The 20,199-nt window shown below is 43.3% G+C and overlaps 1 protein-coding gene across 2 annotated transcripts in view; it reads right to left on the bottom strand.

The window, feature by feature from the left end:
* The window catches only part of LOC119032800 (proton myo-inositol cotransporter-like), a 71,148-nt gene that overhangs the window by 20,076 nt on the left and 30,873 nt on the right, over positions 1-20,199 (bottom strand). For both annotated transcript variants that reach the window (XM_037122352.1, XM_037122353.1), the window contains one exon: positions 4,256-4,364. In XM_037122352.1, coding sequence (XP_036978247.1) covers positions 4,256-4,364 — 109 coding nt within the window. The remainder of the gene's footprint in view (positions 1-4,255; positions 4,365-20,199) is intronic.

Genomic DNA, 20,199 nt, shown 5'->3' with positions numbered 1-20,199 from the left:
TTCTGGAAATCTATTCTAATGGGAAAGGGGGCATTTGAACACAAGTAGGGGGTCAGAACTGGAAATGGGACTGAGCCCATATGTACCATAAACTGAAACGTCTGGAATTTGAAAGTCTCATATGTTTTGGTGTATTTGTTGGACGAAGAGTTGGAACAAACAGGACATCGTCGTGAATACAGTATCTGGTTCTCATAATCCATCACTGGCGAGATTCAGAGCCTTCTGCTGTTTTGACTTCATAATGTCAGACAGAACAAATTGCTACTGAGATCAAAGTGACATACTGTATTTGGAGTCATCTCCATTATCTGTGGCATTTGACAGACTGGGATTCAGATATACAAACATTTCTCAGAGTCTGCAAGTGAGTCAGATCCGAAAGGGCAGATCTGTGTGAAACGTGTCAGCTAACTAAACCATTGGTTGAGCTGGCTGTTAGATTCCACCTTCGGCCGATCCGTTGCCCTTATTCCCCTGCTGAAGTCCGGAGATGCTCAGTGCTGGTCGGAACCTTTTTCCTTCGAGGCTCACTGGAAGGAGGACTTCAAGTGGCACAATGTGCTAATGTAACTCAAACCCTTTGTATGAGCATATTTGATGAGAAAAAAAAAAAAAATCTGTGAACTCCATGAATTAGCTCCTGTCGAGTTCCAATCTTGGGAGAACGGACTGTCAGAGCAGAGTGACGGACAATATGTCCTGCTCTCGATGATTTGCATTTTTTTTTCCCTTTTCTTTTCTTTTTTTTTCCAAAACAGTCTGCCAGCTCCTCTCGCTGCCCTTTTCTTTCTCTCTCTGTGCCAGCCCGGTGGTTTAATCAGGGAAAGCAGCTGGGGACAGGGAGAGTGGAGCTTGTCTCTAAGCCCGGCTGATTTACTGGCTCCCCAGACCCCTTTTATATCTCAGCGGCTAATAGGGCAAGCCTGGCAGCTTCGCATGGGAACAAAAAAGACGGGTGGTAAACAGACAGGCTGGCAAAGTACACAGAGGTAAGAAGCGCACAGGATGAGTGACATCAATGCCGGGAAAGAAGCAGCAAACTCTCTGGATTGGCTAAAGCATACAGTAAAGACACAGATCGGTACAAATCACCATACAGACCAGAACAGAGACCAAGCGAAACAATCTGGCTATCCGTTGATAAGATGAGTTCAAGATTTAGTTATTTAATATGTTTTTACTTGACATATGGTTAGAAAACACTTGTGGACTCAATGTATATTCATTCAATCCTAAATTGTGATATATTTTCTCCATTTTTAATACATGATATAAAAAAAACGGCCTATAATTACTGTAAGCTACAACAATCCTCCTATCCAGCACAGCTGTACCTCGATGTCCTGGTGTTCCTGCTGTTCCCTTCTTGTTGTGCTGTTGTCTGTGTGCTGCTTTCAGCCTGTATTGATTCTGAGATTATCTGTAAGGAAAGTCTCCATCAATCGCACGTGTCAAGTCTCTGCTTTCTACACTCTGCTAAAGATTCTGGCTCTCCACATTACTACCATGATGTGATGTTTTTTTTTCTCCACAAGGTTTTTTTTGGGGGGAAATAATGCTCAAAACCTGTCCTGAAGACAGACAGTCGTATTTTAACCTATAGTCCAGGTGAGACCTATGTCATTTTTTTCACTTTTTCATAAAAGCATGAAACTTGGTACTGTTGTTCAGTGTGGCGCCCTGCACATTTTCAGATATGGAGCCATCAAAAAAATGCGTTGCGGTGGCCAGTTTAATAACTGAATTATGTGTTTTGCATTTCCTCCTTCCCTGAACCAAACATGATAACACAGAAAAGGGGATGTCTACCCTCAGATCCATTTGGAATTAACATAGCTTGGTTGAGCTGATAGTAGAAAGACTCTGATGAAATGCATCCTGGATGGATTTCAAATGACACTGCACAAACCACCATCTATGTTCCCAGGGTCCTGTTACCCAAATGAGTTTTGTTCCCGATGTCCTGTGTTCCTAGGGCCCTATTTTCCCACAGTTCGATGTTCATTCGGTGCTATGTTTCCATTGCTGTAAGTTCCCAAATTCGCAGAGTCCAATGTTCCTCTGGATCTACTGTATGTTAGCTGCTCTACATTTCTGCTCTCCTAGGGTCTCATGTTCCCAGGGTGCTGCAGTTCCATGGTTCTATGTTCCCAAGCCCCTAGAAACATAGGACACTTTGTCATGTCCCCATTATGCGTCATACAATTCTGGAGAACACAGCAGCCTGGGAACAAGGTAGTCTGAGACTTCCTTTATGGTCCCTGATAAAGCCTACATTGATAGCCACAGATGTTCTGACTTCTCTTCCTTGATAACACACCTCCTCATTCATTTTTTATGTTACTTCCGGATGAATAGGAATGATGTGAATGATTCTGACAGCCGAGACTTTTGAAGTCAAAAACTCAACTTGACATGGATGCAGCACCAGCACTGTGTGGGCAGGCAAGGACTGTACTTGTCTAAAGTTTTCCTCACTTTCCAATTATTTTTGCTGTGTCTGTTAAAAAAGGTATCACAACTACTACTACTACCTTCAACCTGACTAGAGAGCTAATTTTCCAAATATGTTAATGGCTGTGTAAGTGTGCAGCCTCTGTAACATTGCTTTGATGTATCTAGTTCACCTTGTCTACATGAGTAGATTTGAATTTTTTCCAAGCAGCAAATGGTGGCAAGCAGACAAAGCGCAAACAAGTCAAACTGAGACAGTATTGTCAAAAATTGATTGTCAGCAGGATGAGGCCTTTAATGTCAGTTCTGAAGGATGTAATTATCACCCAAGGAAGCCACAGCGGGTATTTTTGAGAATGAAAGGGTAATCAGTTTTCAATTTGTGTACCCACAGACACATTTTAATGTGGCAGGTGTAAACATAACACAATGCTCGGTGAAAATGGGCCACTGCTAGCACAGATAAACTGGTGGATACGCGAGTCAGAGAGACAGAAAGGAGGATACGGACAGAGCTGTGATAGATTTAGTTTGTTCCCTCCGGTGTTCAGTCTGTTAGCAGGAGGTGAAGATGAAGATACAGCAGGGGAGGCAGGCAGTCTATCGACAGATATTCGGTGAGAGGCACACAAGCAGTGTTTTCAAGAGATGTGCGACAGATGCCTCTGCTAACCACACCTGAATCTCAACATGCAAGCACACATATGTGATATCCATACCTTCAGTCACACACACATCCAGGAGAGTGTACAAGTCACACACATACACACACACACACACACACTCGTCACACAGATTCACATGTGCAGACTCCAAAGTCCGTAGTGTCACATTTTGTGCATCAAAATCACACATGCGTGCAAACACACACACACAAACACAGTCGTAAGGGCGCACGCTTGTCCTATTGCTCTCACCTCCGAGGGTTGCTAAGCAACAGCACATATCCACAGATTGTTTACAGAGCTTGTAATATAGTTCATCTCAAAGGGGAGGTGAGACAGAGACAGATGACACAATCTCTTCGGATGGAGAGATGAAAAAGAATAAAAGAGGAGAGGTGATCCGTCCCTTCACAGGCAAGTGGGCAGTAATGCGATGAGGCGACGGCTCCCCGGTGTACGATGTGTTATGTAAGATGAAAGAAGTGTTTTGTGATTTCATATGTTGCTGCTAAACCAAATACATCTGTCTGGATCGCTCTGGTGTTTAAAATGGACAGCTGCCTCAGTGTTATGTATCATCATAGTTTTGATTAACTCTGAGGGCCAAGGAGATAAAAACACACTGTGACTCTCTTTTTCAACCGTGATACAGTCTGGTAACAGGGCAGACTGTACAGATGGATCAATGGTACGGATAAATGACAAAGTCACGCAACCTCAAGAGGCAAAGTGCACACACTGTCAAAAAAAAAACAAAACACTCAACTAACCAATCAGTCTTCGACCAGTCAAATCAACAAACCATGTAGTAGGTGGGCGTCCTCAAACTCCGAAACCAATAAAGAAAGAAAACTTCTTGAATAGACTGTGAATAGCGTTCAGTGGTGTTCTTTGCTCTTCTTTTATATATATAATAAATATAAGTTCGAAATAATCAATGCTGTTGTGGCTTCTGTGCTAAGCACCGTTGCTGCTTTCAAAACGATCAGTCGCTTCTCTCCCCATTGTCAGATCTGAACCGCACTTGTAGCCCACAGAGTCGAGGTCAGAGCCCTGACATCCTGGTGCCAGGACAACAATCTTCATCTGAACCTCGGCAAGAGTCAAATTCATAATGGATTGGTTGAACTCACATGACCGTGTTCATCCCTGAAACCTGCTGGAACATCTGAAGACCGCAGCCCACCAGGAGGGCCCGTCGAGTCGGGGGGTAGGTCAGCATCCGCCAGATCACAGGGCCATCTGGAGACACAAGCCAAGGCACAGCAGAAATTAATTTCATACTCCACATGACTTCACCGGGAAAATCACACAGGCATTAATAGAGTTTCGCTCCAAAATAAGAACAAGACCTCTGACTGATGTAAGTGACTAACGAAGATTGTTGCAACAAAGCCTCCACGAGCCCAACGGGAGGCAAGGCTGGCACGATATCTTTACAGTACACATGAGGCTGTTTATGACTCTGAAAATGCATGAAATGAATATCTGAATTGAATGAATTTCGCATAACAAGTGACACTGTCCCTACATTAGAAGGATTAGGTTCAAGTCTGTGTGACAGCATCCACCTTCCCGACTGATATTTCTTCACACAGCAGACTTTGTTTGCTCGAGGGAAGCTACCCTGCTCTTTTGACCTCTGACCTCTCTAAGGTGCCGAAAAACCTCTCTCTCTCTCTTGAGGATCTGATGCACAGTCGCTGCATTTTGTTTTACTTTCAGATGGTGGGTATCTCAGTTTTTGATGATACAAATATTTGACCATCGCTGAGTCCTACTTGGCTCAGCAGCAGAGCCAGACTGTGATCTCCAGCACACGGACAAGCAGATCCCTCGGGAGGAGAAGTCTTAATAAGATGAGAGAGCGGCCGGATAGGCATGGAGCTGTCGGATGAAGAGGGAAAAAAACACACACACACACACACACACACACACAGGGTGCCAAATGATCAGATACACAAGCCTGAACACTCACATAAAAACACAAGTAACATATACGACAATGTGCTGGGAATGGACAAACACAGACACGAACAAACTCATCATGAACAAGGATTCATGAGTCTGCACATATGAAATCACACACACACACACACACACACACACACACACACGTGCAGGCTGACTATTTGGGCGCAGCTGTGTGTGGGAGGACTCTGGGCCAGTGAACGTCTCCTTTAGCTGTTTGACAAGCAGAGCAGACTCTGTAAAGGAGGCTCCTGCTGACACACAAACACACTTAAGCCTTGTTTTGATGGTCGGGAATTCTTACAGCGACGTTTTCATCTTTTTATTCCTTTCCATTCTTTCACCTATTAGTCCACGTTCTCCCCGCGAAAGCCACTTCTCGTCCTTTTAATAAGATGAAAGGCAATTTTCACAACAAACTCTGAAGCAGTCAAATAGATGACTCCAGCATCAGCTGCAATTTTTCATAAAATATGGCACAATTATCCTCAATTTATGAGACTAGAGAGTCATATCTAAGGCAGACAATATTCATTTATATTTCTGATGAGTACAACGCCCCCTCAACAACTTTGTGGGAAATGGAAGTTGCTCAGTCTGTGTGGAACTTGGCTCGGGGACCAGAGGGTGGCTGGTTCAAGTCCAGCACAGACCTGTCAAAACAGAGTAAGGACCGGTAGCTGGAGAGCTGCCCCGAGGCTCAAGGTGAAGGACTGTTGAAGCTGTTTTTCTCTCGGTTATTGATTTTGGTGATGTGATTTATAGGTGTGCCTCTGACTCTACTCTTAAGGCCGTAGATGCTGTTTATCATTCTGCGGTTAGACTGATTGCTGGTGATGTTCACTGCGCACGTTGTTGCATCCCGCACAAATATGCCGGGCGGTCTCCTTTGTCTGATAATGTGATAAGTCTATGTATTTGTTTGGGAAGTCGCAACTTTATATCACAGCCATGCTATATTGGTCCTCAGAACCATATCAGACTTGGTCTAAAGAGTCGGGCCACACCAAGATCCATAACTACAATGAAAACTACCCACAGATATGTTAAAAATTGTATATAATGTGGTTCCTCATTAAGCTACTGTATATTTCTGTTTCAGTTCTCAGAGCAAAGGTTTGATGTGAGGCAGAGCTCTAAAACCTCAGACAGGGAACAGGAAGTGATGTGTTTATGGGCTCAGCCATTACCATGGCGCTAACCTGGTGGAGTGAGATTGGTTGATCCCTCGAGACCAGAGAAGAGGACTGTTATCTGATTAGCCGACAGGGAAATCAGGATTCATGGGCCGGTGTCTACTATCAAGAGAGTGGAGACCCGATGGCCGCCCTGAATGGCTAACTTCATTCGACCGAACACACACAATCACAATCGAATGTCATCAATCATACAGACGCGATATCTTTTTTTTTTTTGTTTGGGGTTAACCAACGCAGCACGTGTATCGTTTTTTTTATCTCTGAAAGTACTGCTCGCAAATGCTCTCACACACAGAGGCTTCATTTCCTCAGCTGAACACCACCCAGCTGTAATGTAATCAGACGAGATACTGCAAAAGAAGGATGGCGGTGAAACACAAGTCGGAGTGCTACCAGCAAGCCACGAGCACAGTGGTTTAGCCTCACAGCTCTGCAGTAACTGTACTTTGCAATTCCACATCGGACCTTTTCAACTTCACTTTTATCTTGTATATTTCTGTATTTTATTCAATCTATACTGCAGTACCACTAACTCAACATTTGACCAATTACATGCTCAAAACAGAAACAGTAGTTTCCGCCGTCTGTCCAGTAATGCAGCACCATATTCCCTGTCTCTTTAAGGCCCCGCCCATCTAGTCGGCTCTGATTGGTCAACTTACTCGTGGCTGATCCAGCGAACTCCAAGTCTGGCTGCTAGCTGGATGGCTAACGGAGCAAACTAGGTAACTGCAGCTACAGTTAGCAGCAGTTAGCTAGCACCCCTTTTGCTTTTAACTCAACAGGTGGTCCAGTCATTACATATTGACGCTTTAAGACAGAACTTCTGACGAGGCGTTTAAGGAGCAGTGTTTCCTGTGGGAGGGAGGCGCTTCTGTTTGTGCGTACTTTGACCTTTACAAACCTTTATATAAAACACTGAAGATACGCCATCGTCAAATCAAGGCTGGATGTACAAAATTGTAAGGCAACAAAGCACCAGCTCTTATGAGAGATTAATGTGACTGTTTAATACACAAAACTCTGACGTAGAGAGCACAACACACACACACGAAGCTCCCTACAAATCTATCCACACGAGCGCTGTGATCACTCTCCATCATCGCCATTTTAGTTTTTCGTCAGCATTCAATCCAGAAAATACTAAAAGCGTCACTCTCAGACCATTATACCGTTTGATTGCACAGTAAGGAGGGAAAGCCTGGGGTGCGTTTTTTTTTTTTTTTACGAGGCCAAGTTCCGTCTTCTTCTCCTCTTTGATAGTCACTGAAGGAATCGCCAATTAGCTCCCCTTCCTCGGCTACCTGCTTTGAGGAAACACCCCAACTTCTCCTCACAACAACAACCGCCAACAGCCAATTAGAGAGCCCATTTAGCATTGCGAGCCCTGTCAGATGTTTTCCTTTTTACTGGCGCTTCAAACGCGTGCCACCGTCGGCCTAATGAAGCGCACAGCGAGGCGAGAAAATAAGGAGGAGAGGAGGGAGTCGGATGGCGGCTTGCTTTCCAGGAACATTGGCAGGCGTCCATCCACGGGACGTACGATCACTGATATCGATTTGTAAATCCTCTGCAAATCGGCCAAATGTATTTCCATCCAAAAGGCCGATGCACGGTCGAGAGTATCAATGGGGGAGAGGCTAGTGCTTGAACAATGGCCAATCAAGGAAACAAAGAGGAGCAGTGAGGCGGTTGATGGAAGCACGGGAGGGATGATGAAGATGTCTCAGTGTGTAAAAGGATAGCTCTTTCTATCCATCCAATCCTCGGGAAGTAAGTGGCTGAAATGGAGCTTCCCTCATGCAGCCGAGCAGGGTTGCAATCAAGGACCGAAGCCCGAACACTCAGTCTACAGCACTCCCACCTCAGCCCCCCACCCCCACCCCATCTCCCCCTCTAATTATTCCTTCGACATACTTCCCCCTCTTCCGCCTCTCCTCCACTTCCTCATCACAGCGGGATCACGGCACCTCACACTCCACGCGGCGAAGATCAGCGCAGAAGGTCAGGACTAATAGGGAAGAGAAATTAGGTCTGCCCCGTTTCCAAAATGCCCCTTGTTAAACTAAATGGCGACCCTGTAATACAGCTACATTTCTCCTAAAAGCTTCTTTATTTTTGCGCCAAAATACTGTCATGTTAAAGAACAAGATTAGAAGTCTGTGAGCTAAGTATGAGGGTACGGACAAGAGGATGTTTGCTTAGATTAGCGTAAAGACAGGACACAGGTGGAAACAGCTAGTTTGACTCTGAACTGAATGTAAAAACAACAAATTGGGGTTTCATGGCGGCTGACTGTAGAAGGTTAAAACAACAAGTGTAATTTTTCCATCCATTGCAAATTAGTCCTAACACATTAAGCGTCAAGGGTACCGCTCTTTGTTACCACTAGACCGAGCCAAGCTAGTTGTTTCCCTATTTACAGTCTTTAAGCTAAGCTAAGCTAACATCTCAAGGCTGTTGGCGAGTTCATGTCACATTGTTAACTATAATTACGAACAACCAAGCCAGAATAGCAGTTCACAGTTGCCTCAGAGTTGACTACAACATGAGCTCGCTGGGTGCATTCTTTTTTCAAAACAGAAAGATGTCAGTCATTATATTCTTTTAAACACGATATAACATCTTAATCAATAAGTTTTTATTGTGTATTTGGTTACCTTTGGACAGAGCTAGGCTAGCTGTTTCCCCTGTTTCAGTCTAAAGGCTAGGCTAAGCTAAGCTAATGCTGACTTGAAACCCTGACTTGAAAAAAAAAAAGATAGTATTCCTTTAATCTGGGTAAACGATATTTTTTCCGTTATATCATTTTGCCAAAATCATTTCTATCGTGATTCGTTTTTGCCTCCACAGTGACTCAGTTAATTAGACTGAAAGCTCTGTAGCCTGAATTCCTTAAAAGATCGTTAACACAAAAACAGTTGACAAGGAATTTGATTACACTCACACTGTGTTAATTAAACTGTTACCAGAGCATATCCTTGTTCACACTGGCCCCCTACTATACCTCATGTTAGTCATTTTTACAGACTGCAGGCTGTAGATTTTGCCTTCATTATTCGACTTTGTTTAATTTACTGCGCAGTGAGATTATGGCACCGTGAACCTTTGTCCTCAAGCTTTTCACAAACAGTCTGTGATTTCCAGAAGATTGGGAGCCTTCGAATCGGATGCCGTCGGCGGGGGGGAAATAAATCCTAGGAGATTCAAAATCTAAAAGTAATGTCACGTTTTTGAAGAGCGGGCATGTTTTCCTGGCTCTCTCCCGGGTAATTGACAATCGCTCTGGACCTGCAGCATTAGGGAGAAACAGCATTTTAAGTGGAGCTGATCATATCTTATCAGGAGCCGAGAGTCCTGTCTGCAGATGCAGTGGGAGCAGCTGTGTTTATCTAAGGGCACAGAGCGAGGGGCGAGCGGTTGCCAGGAGCTGAGCACCAGACAGACTTACGGATGGATGGATGGATGGATGGATGGATAGATAGATAACTACACAATAGTGGCACTGGAGCTCATACTAATCTGACATTATTATATATTTTCAAAAGGGATAAGTAGTGAGAGCTCGTCTCTACAATCTCATATCTGTACGTTAATTCTGAATTTGTCCTTTTCCCTCTTGGTAAATCTTCCAAAACGCTTCTGTGGTCTACACATGTTTTAATAAATTCATTTTAAGATACTTACTAAAAGTATCCTAAAAAGGATCAAATAGATGTATCAGAACCAGATTTCATCTTTCTTTTTTTTTAATGCTCATCTTCCTCTTCATAACCTGGAGCCTACATTACCAATAATGCAACTTAACTGCTGACTGGGGAATGTTATGCTGGTAGCTGCTAATGTAGCCTCGATCTACTAGGCTCAGGGTACAAAAGTCTGCTGAGCTCACGTCTTTTTAAATCCACAACCAAATATCCACATTTTTTTCTTTTTCAAACTTTAAGTCTTCAACTGACTCTGCCTCAAGAGACACCACTTCATCAGATTTCACAGAGCTCCCACTGGAGACACAATAGCGCCAGTGTGACCATATTTTGATGTGTTAAATCCCTTTAGGTGTGTCTTTTTAGTTGCTGGTTCAGGTTTGAACACACATACAGCTACAGCAAAAAAATGGGAATAAACAATTGCAATCAAAGTTTCCAACCACCGTGTCCAACCACCTCCCATGATGTCACAAGGGCTTTGTCGTCATTCAGAGATAAATGATAGCTTCCTCTTCCACTTCCACCTCCATTTCATCACATTGTGTCCATCTTAAAAGCAACAAGTGGCGGACGCTGTCAGCAGAGCTAAAAGAGGGTCTCGTCTTCAACATCCCCACCCCCAGACAAGTGCGTCATCAAGTACAAAACACATTTTCAAGCAGGTAATGGAGATTTGGTTCCTCGCGTCGCTGGGCTCAGGTGCAGTGTCAAACTGAGTCAAGCATATTAATTAAAATTTAAAATGTATCACAGATAGCAGTGAAGCGAGGCCCCAGTGGAATAGCAAAGAGAGAAGAAGAATTTCAATCAAGGCCAGTCGGCGCCTCTACCGAAGCTGGCAGTGTTTGCGAGCGTCAAAAAAAAACAACAAAGATCTCTTCAGTCTGAAACTAATCACATCAAGGGAATCGATCAATAGAGCGCGGGAGGATGCCTGTCAGGTTTTTCTGTCAGTCTGTTGTGTCGGTTCTGTCCATCTCTGTAGCACGGTGGCTGAAGAGGGTCACGCAATGGCAGGGAAAGAAATGGAAAGACTCTCCGCTTTGGTCTGAGAAGTGTTGAGAAGCCACTGCCTGCTTATGTAACCCAGAATCAGATTATAGCAGCCGGCGCAGGGCGCTACCTGAAGTTGAGATCAGGACACGACACAGAGGCGCATTCATATTTAAACTCCGTCTGATTTTCCTACTGAGAGCTGTATTATTCAGCGGCGACACAGATTTCCCCCACCGACACACTTTAATGACACTGTCATTTGATGTAAAGTAATACAGCGGAAGGAGGCGCAAGGATGAGAAGTTAGACGAGAGCTCGGACGGTAAACTCCGCGCATGTTTAGACAAACTGAACGTTATGCAAGAATAAGCTGCTGTTGCCAGTTTGACCCAAAACTGGTGGGTAGTTCAGCCCTGAGGCGAGGAAGAGCGTGTGAGACAGAACGAAGTATTCTGATGGCCTTAAGGAAATAAGTCCACGTACAGAAATAGACAAATATGTACACACCATTTCAGATCTTGTTGTTCTGCAGTAGACACACACAAAGACACACACACCCACAAACACACACTGCGATATGCATTTTTTAATAGCTCTATGACACATGAGGGATGCACCATTGCGCCTTCGAGCTAAATATGCACACAGATTACACATTCAAACGCTGCGTTCCTCTTGTTCTTCACACTTCCCGTCTTATCTGCCATGTGGGGATTTTCTCCTCCAGTCCACAGGCCAACTTCTGCAGCAGAAATTCATTATCACATGTCTAAACGGTGAAATAATGCAGCCAGCACCCCCAAAACACACCGTGTGAGCGAGTGTGAAAAAGGGCGCTTCAGTATCCATCTACCCATGCAGGGCTTGTGGCAGGCGTGGGGATGGGGGATCATGATGGATCCGCCATTGCACAACTCTCCACGCTCAATTATTAATAAGCTGCTTAAAACCTACCGCGGAGCAGAGGAGTGGAGAAAAGACGCTCTTTTGTTCCGTATTTGTCACTGTTGCTTTTTTCCCCCCGCTGCTTATTCTGCGACGCGGTGACCCACGCACACTCATCAGAGCTGGTTTTAAGACTGCTGACACATGTTTTAAGAAGGCAGTGACTCAAGCTAAAAAAAAAAAAAACACTGTTATTCATCATCTTTTCTATCACTGCACAGTCTCTAAACAAAATGCCACGGCTCATGGACGCAGTTTGAACCCAGTGAGCGAGACGAGTGCATTCAGTAGATTTTCAGCATTTTTCCTCAAAATATCAAACGATGCCTGACAGAACAGGAACGAGGACCTTTTCTCTACCCTTTCTATGCATACAGGACTGCAGGAATGTTGGATTTTTACATGCACCCTGCTATCCCAGCATTTAGTATTCTAGCAGTTTAGTACACTCACTGGCTGCCAGGGCTGCCTGTCTGCATACCCTACGTTATGATTTGATTCCAGCATGCAGATCACCATTACATCACTCATGAGCCTAACATTCGTATCACTGACTCACTAATGTGGACCTTGAGTGTCCGTTAGTTGGTTGGTTGGTTGGTTTGTCTGCAGGATTACACAAAAGCTACTGAACGGATTCCCAAACAAACTTGAACAGACCCCATTAACTTTTGGTGCCGATCCAGATGAAGGGATGGATCCAGAACATTTTTTTTCGCTTTCTTTAAAATGGAGATATCATTTCAACATTTTTTTGCATTCCTTAGGGAGTAAGAAGGGAGGTGGCCCCTGGGAAAGCCACATCATGGATTATTAATATACGATATGAGAACGTTTTCTGATTTCAGCTTCCATCCTTCTGGACTTCTACATATTATACTGACTACCGACTGTCCTCAAGATAACTGTACATCCGCTGAGTTATTTGCATGCTGAGTTTTATGTAAATGAAGCTGGGTACAAGTGAATAAAACTCAATATAACTGAAACTGAATCGAATACAACCTAAATGATAATACTGGCGATGCTTTCTTAGAGTCAGTTCTACAAAGGAGGATGTGATTGCTCAGTCGCATTCCACTCAAGTCAAGAGTCAATCACCAAACAGATGGCACGTAGTTTGAATGCAGACAGCGAGTCCAATCTGCGCACCAATCTGTGGAAGAAGACGAGTGATACCAAACACGACTCACACAAGTGGAGTGATTGGCGACATCGGCGCTTCTATGAGACTCATTGGTAAAAGAGTCTGTTGAGCTGCAGGGGAGCTGAGTGTGTTCTGCATTTCAAAAGGTGCAGGGATGACCTTCGTGTTTTTCTGCCCGGCGTGACGTGTGATCCGAATGTGATCAGCTTCTTCTGCGGAGTCCGGTTAATTGGTCAAAAATGTAGACATTTAGAAATGAAAGAGGGGAGGATGTGAGGGGAGAGGAGGAAATAAGGGGAGAGAAATGGAAAGAAGGAAAATGGTAAGGAAAATAAATGGAGAGGAAAGGAAAGGGAAGGAAAGGAGATAACAAGGTGGATAAGGAAATGAGAAAGAAGGAGAGGAAATTAATAAAGGGGACTGGAAAGGAGAGAAAATGGAAGGAAATGACGGAAAACAAAGGGAAGGAAATTAAAGGAAATGAAGGGGAATGAAAGTGAGAAAGAGAGTAGTAGATGGAGAAAAAAGCAAGGAGAGGAGAGGAGAGGAAAGGAAAGGAAAGAAAAGGAAAGGAAAGGCAGGGAAAGGCAGGGAAAGGAAAGGCAGGGGACTGGTAAGGAAATGAAGGATAGGAAAAGAGGGAAGGATATAAATGGGAAGGAAATGCAGGGGGCAGGAAATGAGAGGAAAGGAGAAACAGCGAGAGGAAATGAGCTTCTGTCACAAAGCTGCGACTTAAGAGGAGGTGAGTGGAGACCCAAAGGGAGAAAAAAGGGGGATCTGTTGTCATTGGAAACAGCAGCCAGCCTGCTTTTATCCACATCTAACCCGCTGGCATTTTAATTGCCACAGCATCTTCATATGCTGTTTAACATCAAACACATCAACAGATGGAGTCACTCCGTCTGTTATTGCACCAACGCATACTGTAAATAGCAGAGCAATGCTGAATCGCTAAACAAGCATCCATGAAAACTAAAGGCAGCGAAGACGGTGATGATGACCCTCTAAAAAAAGTTCTCAGAGTGAAACTTTGATATGAGGGCTGTTCTAGACGTACTCTTCAATGACTCTGAGCCTATTACAGATTTCACAGCCTCTTCAAATGTTCACCGGGGGGGGCGATTGGAGTTTTGGTGGCACAGAACTTCTCAAATCTGTTGTTATCAAAAATCCTTTCTAAACGCTGTCTCCTCTCTCCATGAGTCACTCACACCTATTGTTTCAGCAGCCTCGAGACAAACTGAGTGGGATCAGGTAAGTCGTGTACTGAACAATTGTACTACACGGCGGAGAGAGGCAGCGGGTTCGCTGACGTGCCGAGACAGATTTTCCCAAAACAAAGCCTCTCAAAGAAGACTGGGTAAACAAATCGATGTCTGATTGATCCACTCAATAATCTGCGTGAAAGGCAAAGTCGCAAACAGAAACGGACGAGGAGGATAAAAAAAAAAAAACATTCAAGGAGAAACGCCAGAAAAGTTAGTTCCAGGGGAGAGATAAGAGCCAGCAACAGCGAGATAGAGGCTGAATGAAACACTCCTTTGAAACTCCTTATCGTTCCTGTAAAGTGCTGGCTCAGTGATTTGAGAGGGCCCGATGCATTTTAAAACGTGGAAGCAGGACACAAATGTGTGCTGAAGAGACAAGAGAGATCTTAAAGTGATTTGTCTCCTGAAGGTGATCAGCAAACTGCGCTGCTGTGATGGAAACAGCGAACAACTATTAGACGCATACAAAGACAGACAGTAAATCAGAGAGGAAAATGCTCCTCTGTAGAGTTTCCGTAGTTAATTTTTTTGTGGAGCACAGTGTGGCTTAGGGAAGTCTCTGATGTTATCCTTCTTTATGCACCTTATGTTTCCCAGCTGAAAGGCAGACCCACCCTGCCATGGACCAAGTGGGAGGCAAACTTACGGCTGAATTTTGGCAAGTAATACAATGTAACATAAAGTGGTACATGTGTAATTTGTAAGAAATGGCTAGAGTTCACAGGTACCTCCAGAGCTCCAGCGGGCAGCATAACTGCATACCATTGTTCATTATCCCTTGCTGTAGCATCCTTTGGCTGTAGTGACTAGCTGTTGTCACAAGTATCTCAGTTTGCCATGGAGCTAAATGGGCCTTTTAGCTGCCTGCACTGCAACCTCAGATGTAGTGGGGAGTACCCCAGGTCAATGGGGCTCAGCTGACTTCAAGTGAACACACCTGGACACCAAACTGGAAAAAGACACAGCCTCGGGAAGCAACAGATTCCAGCTTGAAAACAAGGGGATAAAGTATGGAGGTGATTTACAGCAGCTCTGACCAGGACTAAGAAGTGGCAACGGGACAAGAGAGAGTCGGGCATCAGTATGGAACATTTTCTTCCAGTGTGGAATATTTTCACATCTTAATCCAACTTGAATGGAGGGTGGTTTATGATTAAAAATTAATGATTTCAAATGAAAAAAAAGAGTCTAAAATCTTAGTTCTAAAGTGAACCTGAAAAAGCCCTCTGAAGAACAATCATCGTACATGAAGATTCCAATGGTGCTTGGTGCATTTATGCTTCAGGTAAAGGAGAATGCGTGTTGTTAGGTTACAACAATGTTGAGCTTCCATAAAACACTGAGGAAATCTTTTCTGATGACTTGGTTTTATCAGGTTTGTTCTAAGCAGGTGAAATGAACCTGTCAAAATGAATACATGCTCCATTTTTGCTGCAAATGTGGCCTCGTGGGAGGCTCCAGCTTTCACAGCTGCATTCACAAACACACGCACGCACGCACGCACGCACGCAGAACGCACGCACACCCTCATCCATCTATCCCTTCCCACTGGCCAGTAACAAAATCTCTAGAGCCATTTTGATGTCAGCTAGTAATCAATCTACAGACATATTGAGATTCATGACTTCCCAGCTGCACACCTGCCCTAATGCAAATGACAAGGGTCCTCCTCAGGGGCGCGCACACACACAGAAATAAGAGAGTGTGAGTCAGAGAGGCTTGTGGCAAACAGCATTCCATAAGCACGATTATCTATATCTCCAGAATTTCTCATTTCTCCTTTTAAAGCCTATTTAGATAATAATTTTCTCAAAGATAATTTACTGGCCTAATAAACCCTCAATTACAGATGGAACATTTGAGTCATAACCATTATCATGCTTGTTAATATCACTCAGGGCACACTGGCTCCTTTGTACCCAAAACATATCAATTCAACAAGCGTATTTTAATCGAATAACGCATCTCTGGATGAGTCACAGGTCCACTGCTGTCATTATATATGGAGAGTGGGACCGTGGAGTAGCATCCTTGGAGGAACACTGCTGCATGTTAGAGTAGCCTTCATTTCAATCACATTGCTCGCCGCAATTCGAATAAGTGAACAGCTCCAGTAGCGCCATAACAATCTCCTTTCGTTGCTCCTCAATTGTGAGCTGACAAGAGTAATGATTTCCGGAAAAAAAATAAATAAAAATTGCAGTACACTGCAAACCCACCACAAAGATTCAGATGCAGACAAGTCAAACTCCTTAACTTATTCCTCCCTACGAGCAGCGGAACTGTGTTCAAATCCATGTTCTGACTATGTATAAAAATTGAAATTGGCACCTTTAGGGTCTCTTGTATATTTGAAGGGTTCTGGAAAGCCTCATTTCAGTTGAGAAATGCGTATAATATCATTCGCATTCGTACAGTCTGTCCTCAAAGGCGTTCACCCTGTCCTGGCTAACGGCTGCATGAAACGGATGCTCTTGTGGGATTGGTATAGAGAGCTGGAAGAATTCTTAGATTTAGACCCTCTCATATCTGAAAGGTGTGAGTGTATGTGGGGGGGGGGTGAGGCTTTTGGAGACTGCCTGCCATTCTAATAAGAACTTCATGTGAAGCATTATGAAGCCTTTGTGCTGGTTGGCCGAAATCAATCGTTTTGATGTGGGGTATTGATTATCTCGAGGATTATGCTGACACAAATGTTACTGGTGATTTGGAAAATTCACTGTGCAACATTTTAAAATATGGCTTAACCTTTAGTCAATACAAATATTTCTATTTCTGCAAATTTACCCTTGTTTTGGTTCCATTGATCATTCTGGTCCATTTTGTCATACAGCCATAAATTCTTACTATTAAAAGAATACTTTGACAGTTGTTGGATATGGTGATTGATACCACTGTCATATGTGTCTGACTTTATGAATCCACCTCATAAGTGAGGAGGTGAGAGACTGTTGGAAAATAATAGAAAGAACTGGAGTTTTTCAGGAGTCATAGGCTGAACTGAACACAAACACACACAGGGATATATCTTTACAGATGTAGTGCATAGCAAGCTTTTTGTGGACAGTATAATGGCTTTTCACATGAATGATTCTAGATTAAATAATTGCTTTGCTTTCTGTCTGACTGCACTTTTACAAGCACCACTTTAGGTGGACTTTTTTGGTTTTCTTCTATCGCAGGACAGAGAAAGACTACTTAGTTGCCAAAATTTCCAGAAAAAGGCTCTACTTCTTAACAAACTTAGAGGGTTAAATTCAAAGTTCTTGTCAAGGGCTCATGCACAGCCCAAGACAGCGATGATTAAAAGTGAGATGTCTGCACAGAACCCAAAGGATACTAAAAGACAACACTTACCCAGACACAGTCTGTTCACACTGCTGCCATCTGGCAACAGATACAGCAGTATCCACTCCAGTACTACCAGACTACAGAGCAGCTTCTTTCCTCAGGCTGAGGCTCCTGAACTCATCCTCAACGCTCCAATCTAAAAGATATTTTGAAATTCAGGTTGTAGTCCCTTTATGCTAAGCTAAGATAACCTGCATCTGGCTCAGCAAATATAGGAGTGGTGCTATATTGATCCTCTCATCAAACGCTATGCAAGAAAATTATGAGGCATATTTCCAAAAATGCTGCCAAGACTTCAGGCTCAAACAATATTTTTCATTTGGCTTTGTTTTTGTTTTTATTAAACATACTGCACCAGAGGTATCCAGTCTGTATGTATAATAGGCAACTTATTTCAGACTATTGACTTTCAAATTTGTGTGTTTACTCCAATCTATCCTCTTCTGCAGGAAATAAAAAACAATCCCCCTCTCCTCACCGCGTATCCAAAGTATAGATTTTTTTTTTTACAAGAACTAATGAACACTGTGAACACCTACAGATAACTGCTGATTAGTGAAAGTCACTACACATATTAGACGGCGTGAAGGAGTTACATTCATACTTTTGTCTTTTGGACTTCGGCAGGCCTCGGAAGGAGCCAATTACTGAAGCAGAGACAAAGCTTTCATCAGGAGCAGCTCGCCCTGCTTTGCATCCTCCGCTAATGCAGCCTCCAGAATAATTTCCCAACAGGGACTTTGGTTTTATTGCGCTGCCCCCTCCACCCTGAAACTCCCACCATCAGCTCATTGTTGCTCGAACGGATGACAACAAGGGCAGAATTGTGTCATTTCAAATTGTCTCACAATCCAAATATTTGTTCACATTACCCTTGAGGATGTATTTGCCATTCTGCCCCTTTTTTTGGGGGGGATTTGTTAACGCACAAGCACAAGAGGTGGGAGAGGGAGTGGGAATGAAAAGCACTGGAGCAGAAAGCATATTTATTGAAAAGTAGATTAGTAGAGAAGACATTGCCTCTAGCATGTTTAGATTCAATTAAGTTTTATTTGCAACCGGAGCAGAGAACCAAGATCACGTCAGTACATAGTGATGCTTGGCTGAGCTACTGTGACACCATTTGAATTTAGCAATTAAAGGTTTTCAAATCATTAAACGACAGCGACGGTGATTCATTTTGACCAAAAAGAAGAAGAAGGCTATAAACTTGATTTTCTTAACACACAGGTAACGCTGTCATTTGAGACGCTGGAGAGGCTATTGCTTGGTGTCTCCAAACACTTTTTTTCTCCTGAGTATGAAGCCCTGGTTACATAACGATTTCCTTGTGGATTTAAACAGACCCAAAGCAACAGCGGCGTTTCATGAAATCTTCAAATACCCTGCATTATTAATCACCAGTGGGAGAACCGCGATTGGAGGCAGAAAACTCCCTCAGACATCTATCAGGTGTGTCTGCCGCCTTTTTGCGCCTGTGTGTTCATATGAAGAAGTGGCAATTATAATGGCATAAAATTAATAATTTAGAGGTGCGCCACGGGAACATAAATGCAGCACGCTTTTTGTTGATCGCTCACACAGTGTACCATTCAATTACCTGGAAACAGATGGTTGAAAATAGGCATGAGCCAAACAGAACAGCAGGTTAAAGAGATTGGCTTTGTACCACGAATAAATACAGGGAAAAACAATTGTCTTCAAACCGATATGAACACATAAATATGAAACAGGCTCTACATAAGACTTATTCATTTCCTGACGCGACTGATGTTGCAACTGAGCATGTAATGTTACAGGGTTTCTATTTTAAATCTGCCTGAACATTATCTGCTTTTAAAGCTATCACATTTGTTTTAATTTGATTTATTTATTTACTTTTAAGACAATAAAACCAATTAATCCTGATAACTCTCTGTGCTTGTTTGCCCACCAAGAATGTGTTATGTAATGCAGTGACTGCAGTGTGCTGAACTGATGTCCAAAGTACTTGGCCACGAGCGAATTCCTTCAACTCTTCTTCTTAATTCAAGGCTGCTTCGCTCAGACTGGATGAGCAGAATAGAGGCAACTTTTTTTTCTGTTGTTTCAAGTTAGCAACGTATTTACCCCTACATACTGTCACTCAAGTTATGGCTATAAGTTAAGTTAGACAAGTGACTTTCTTATTTTAATCCAAACAACCATATTTTCCTAAAAAAATGCAGACAGACACAGAAGTGATTACCTGGTGAACAGAGAGAACCATTAAGCGGCTAAAGGAGCTAAAGGACCACATACAACTTTCTCTTGAGATGGTGGAGACTAAAACAGAGTTACAACGAAATGAAATACTGGACTTAAACTTAATAAGTGGACAGAAACATGATGGGATATAACAGAAAAGAGCTCATCTGTGCAACAGAAGGGAAGAAAACAAGATGACAAAAAGTGACATGGGTCAGAAGTCTGCCAAACTGCTTGGTGCCTCGTCAACATCATCAACAC

The sequence above is a fragment of the Acanthopagrus latus genome, chromosome 14, assembly GCF_904848185.1.
Source record: "Acanthopagrus latus isolate v.2019 chromosome 14, fAcaLat1.1, whole genome shotgun sequence".
Lineage (NCBI taxonomy): Eukaryota > Metazoa > Chordata > Actinopteri > Spariformes > Sparidae > Acanthopagrus > Acanthopagrus latus.
Note: the sequence above shows the minus strand (reverse complement) of the source record. Positions and strands in the feature narration are given on the sequence as shown.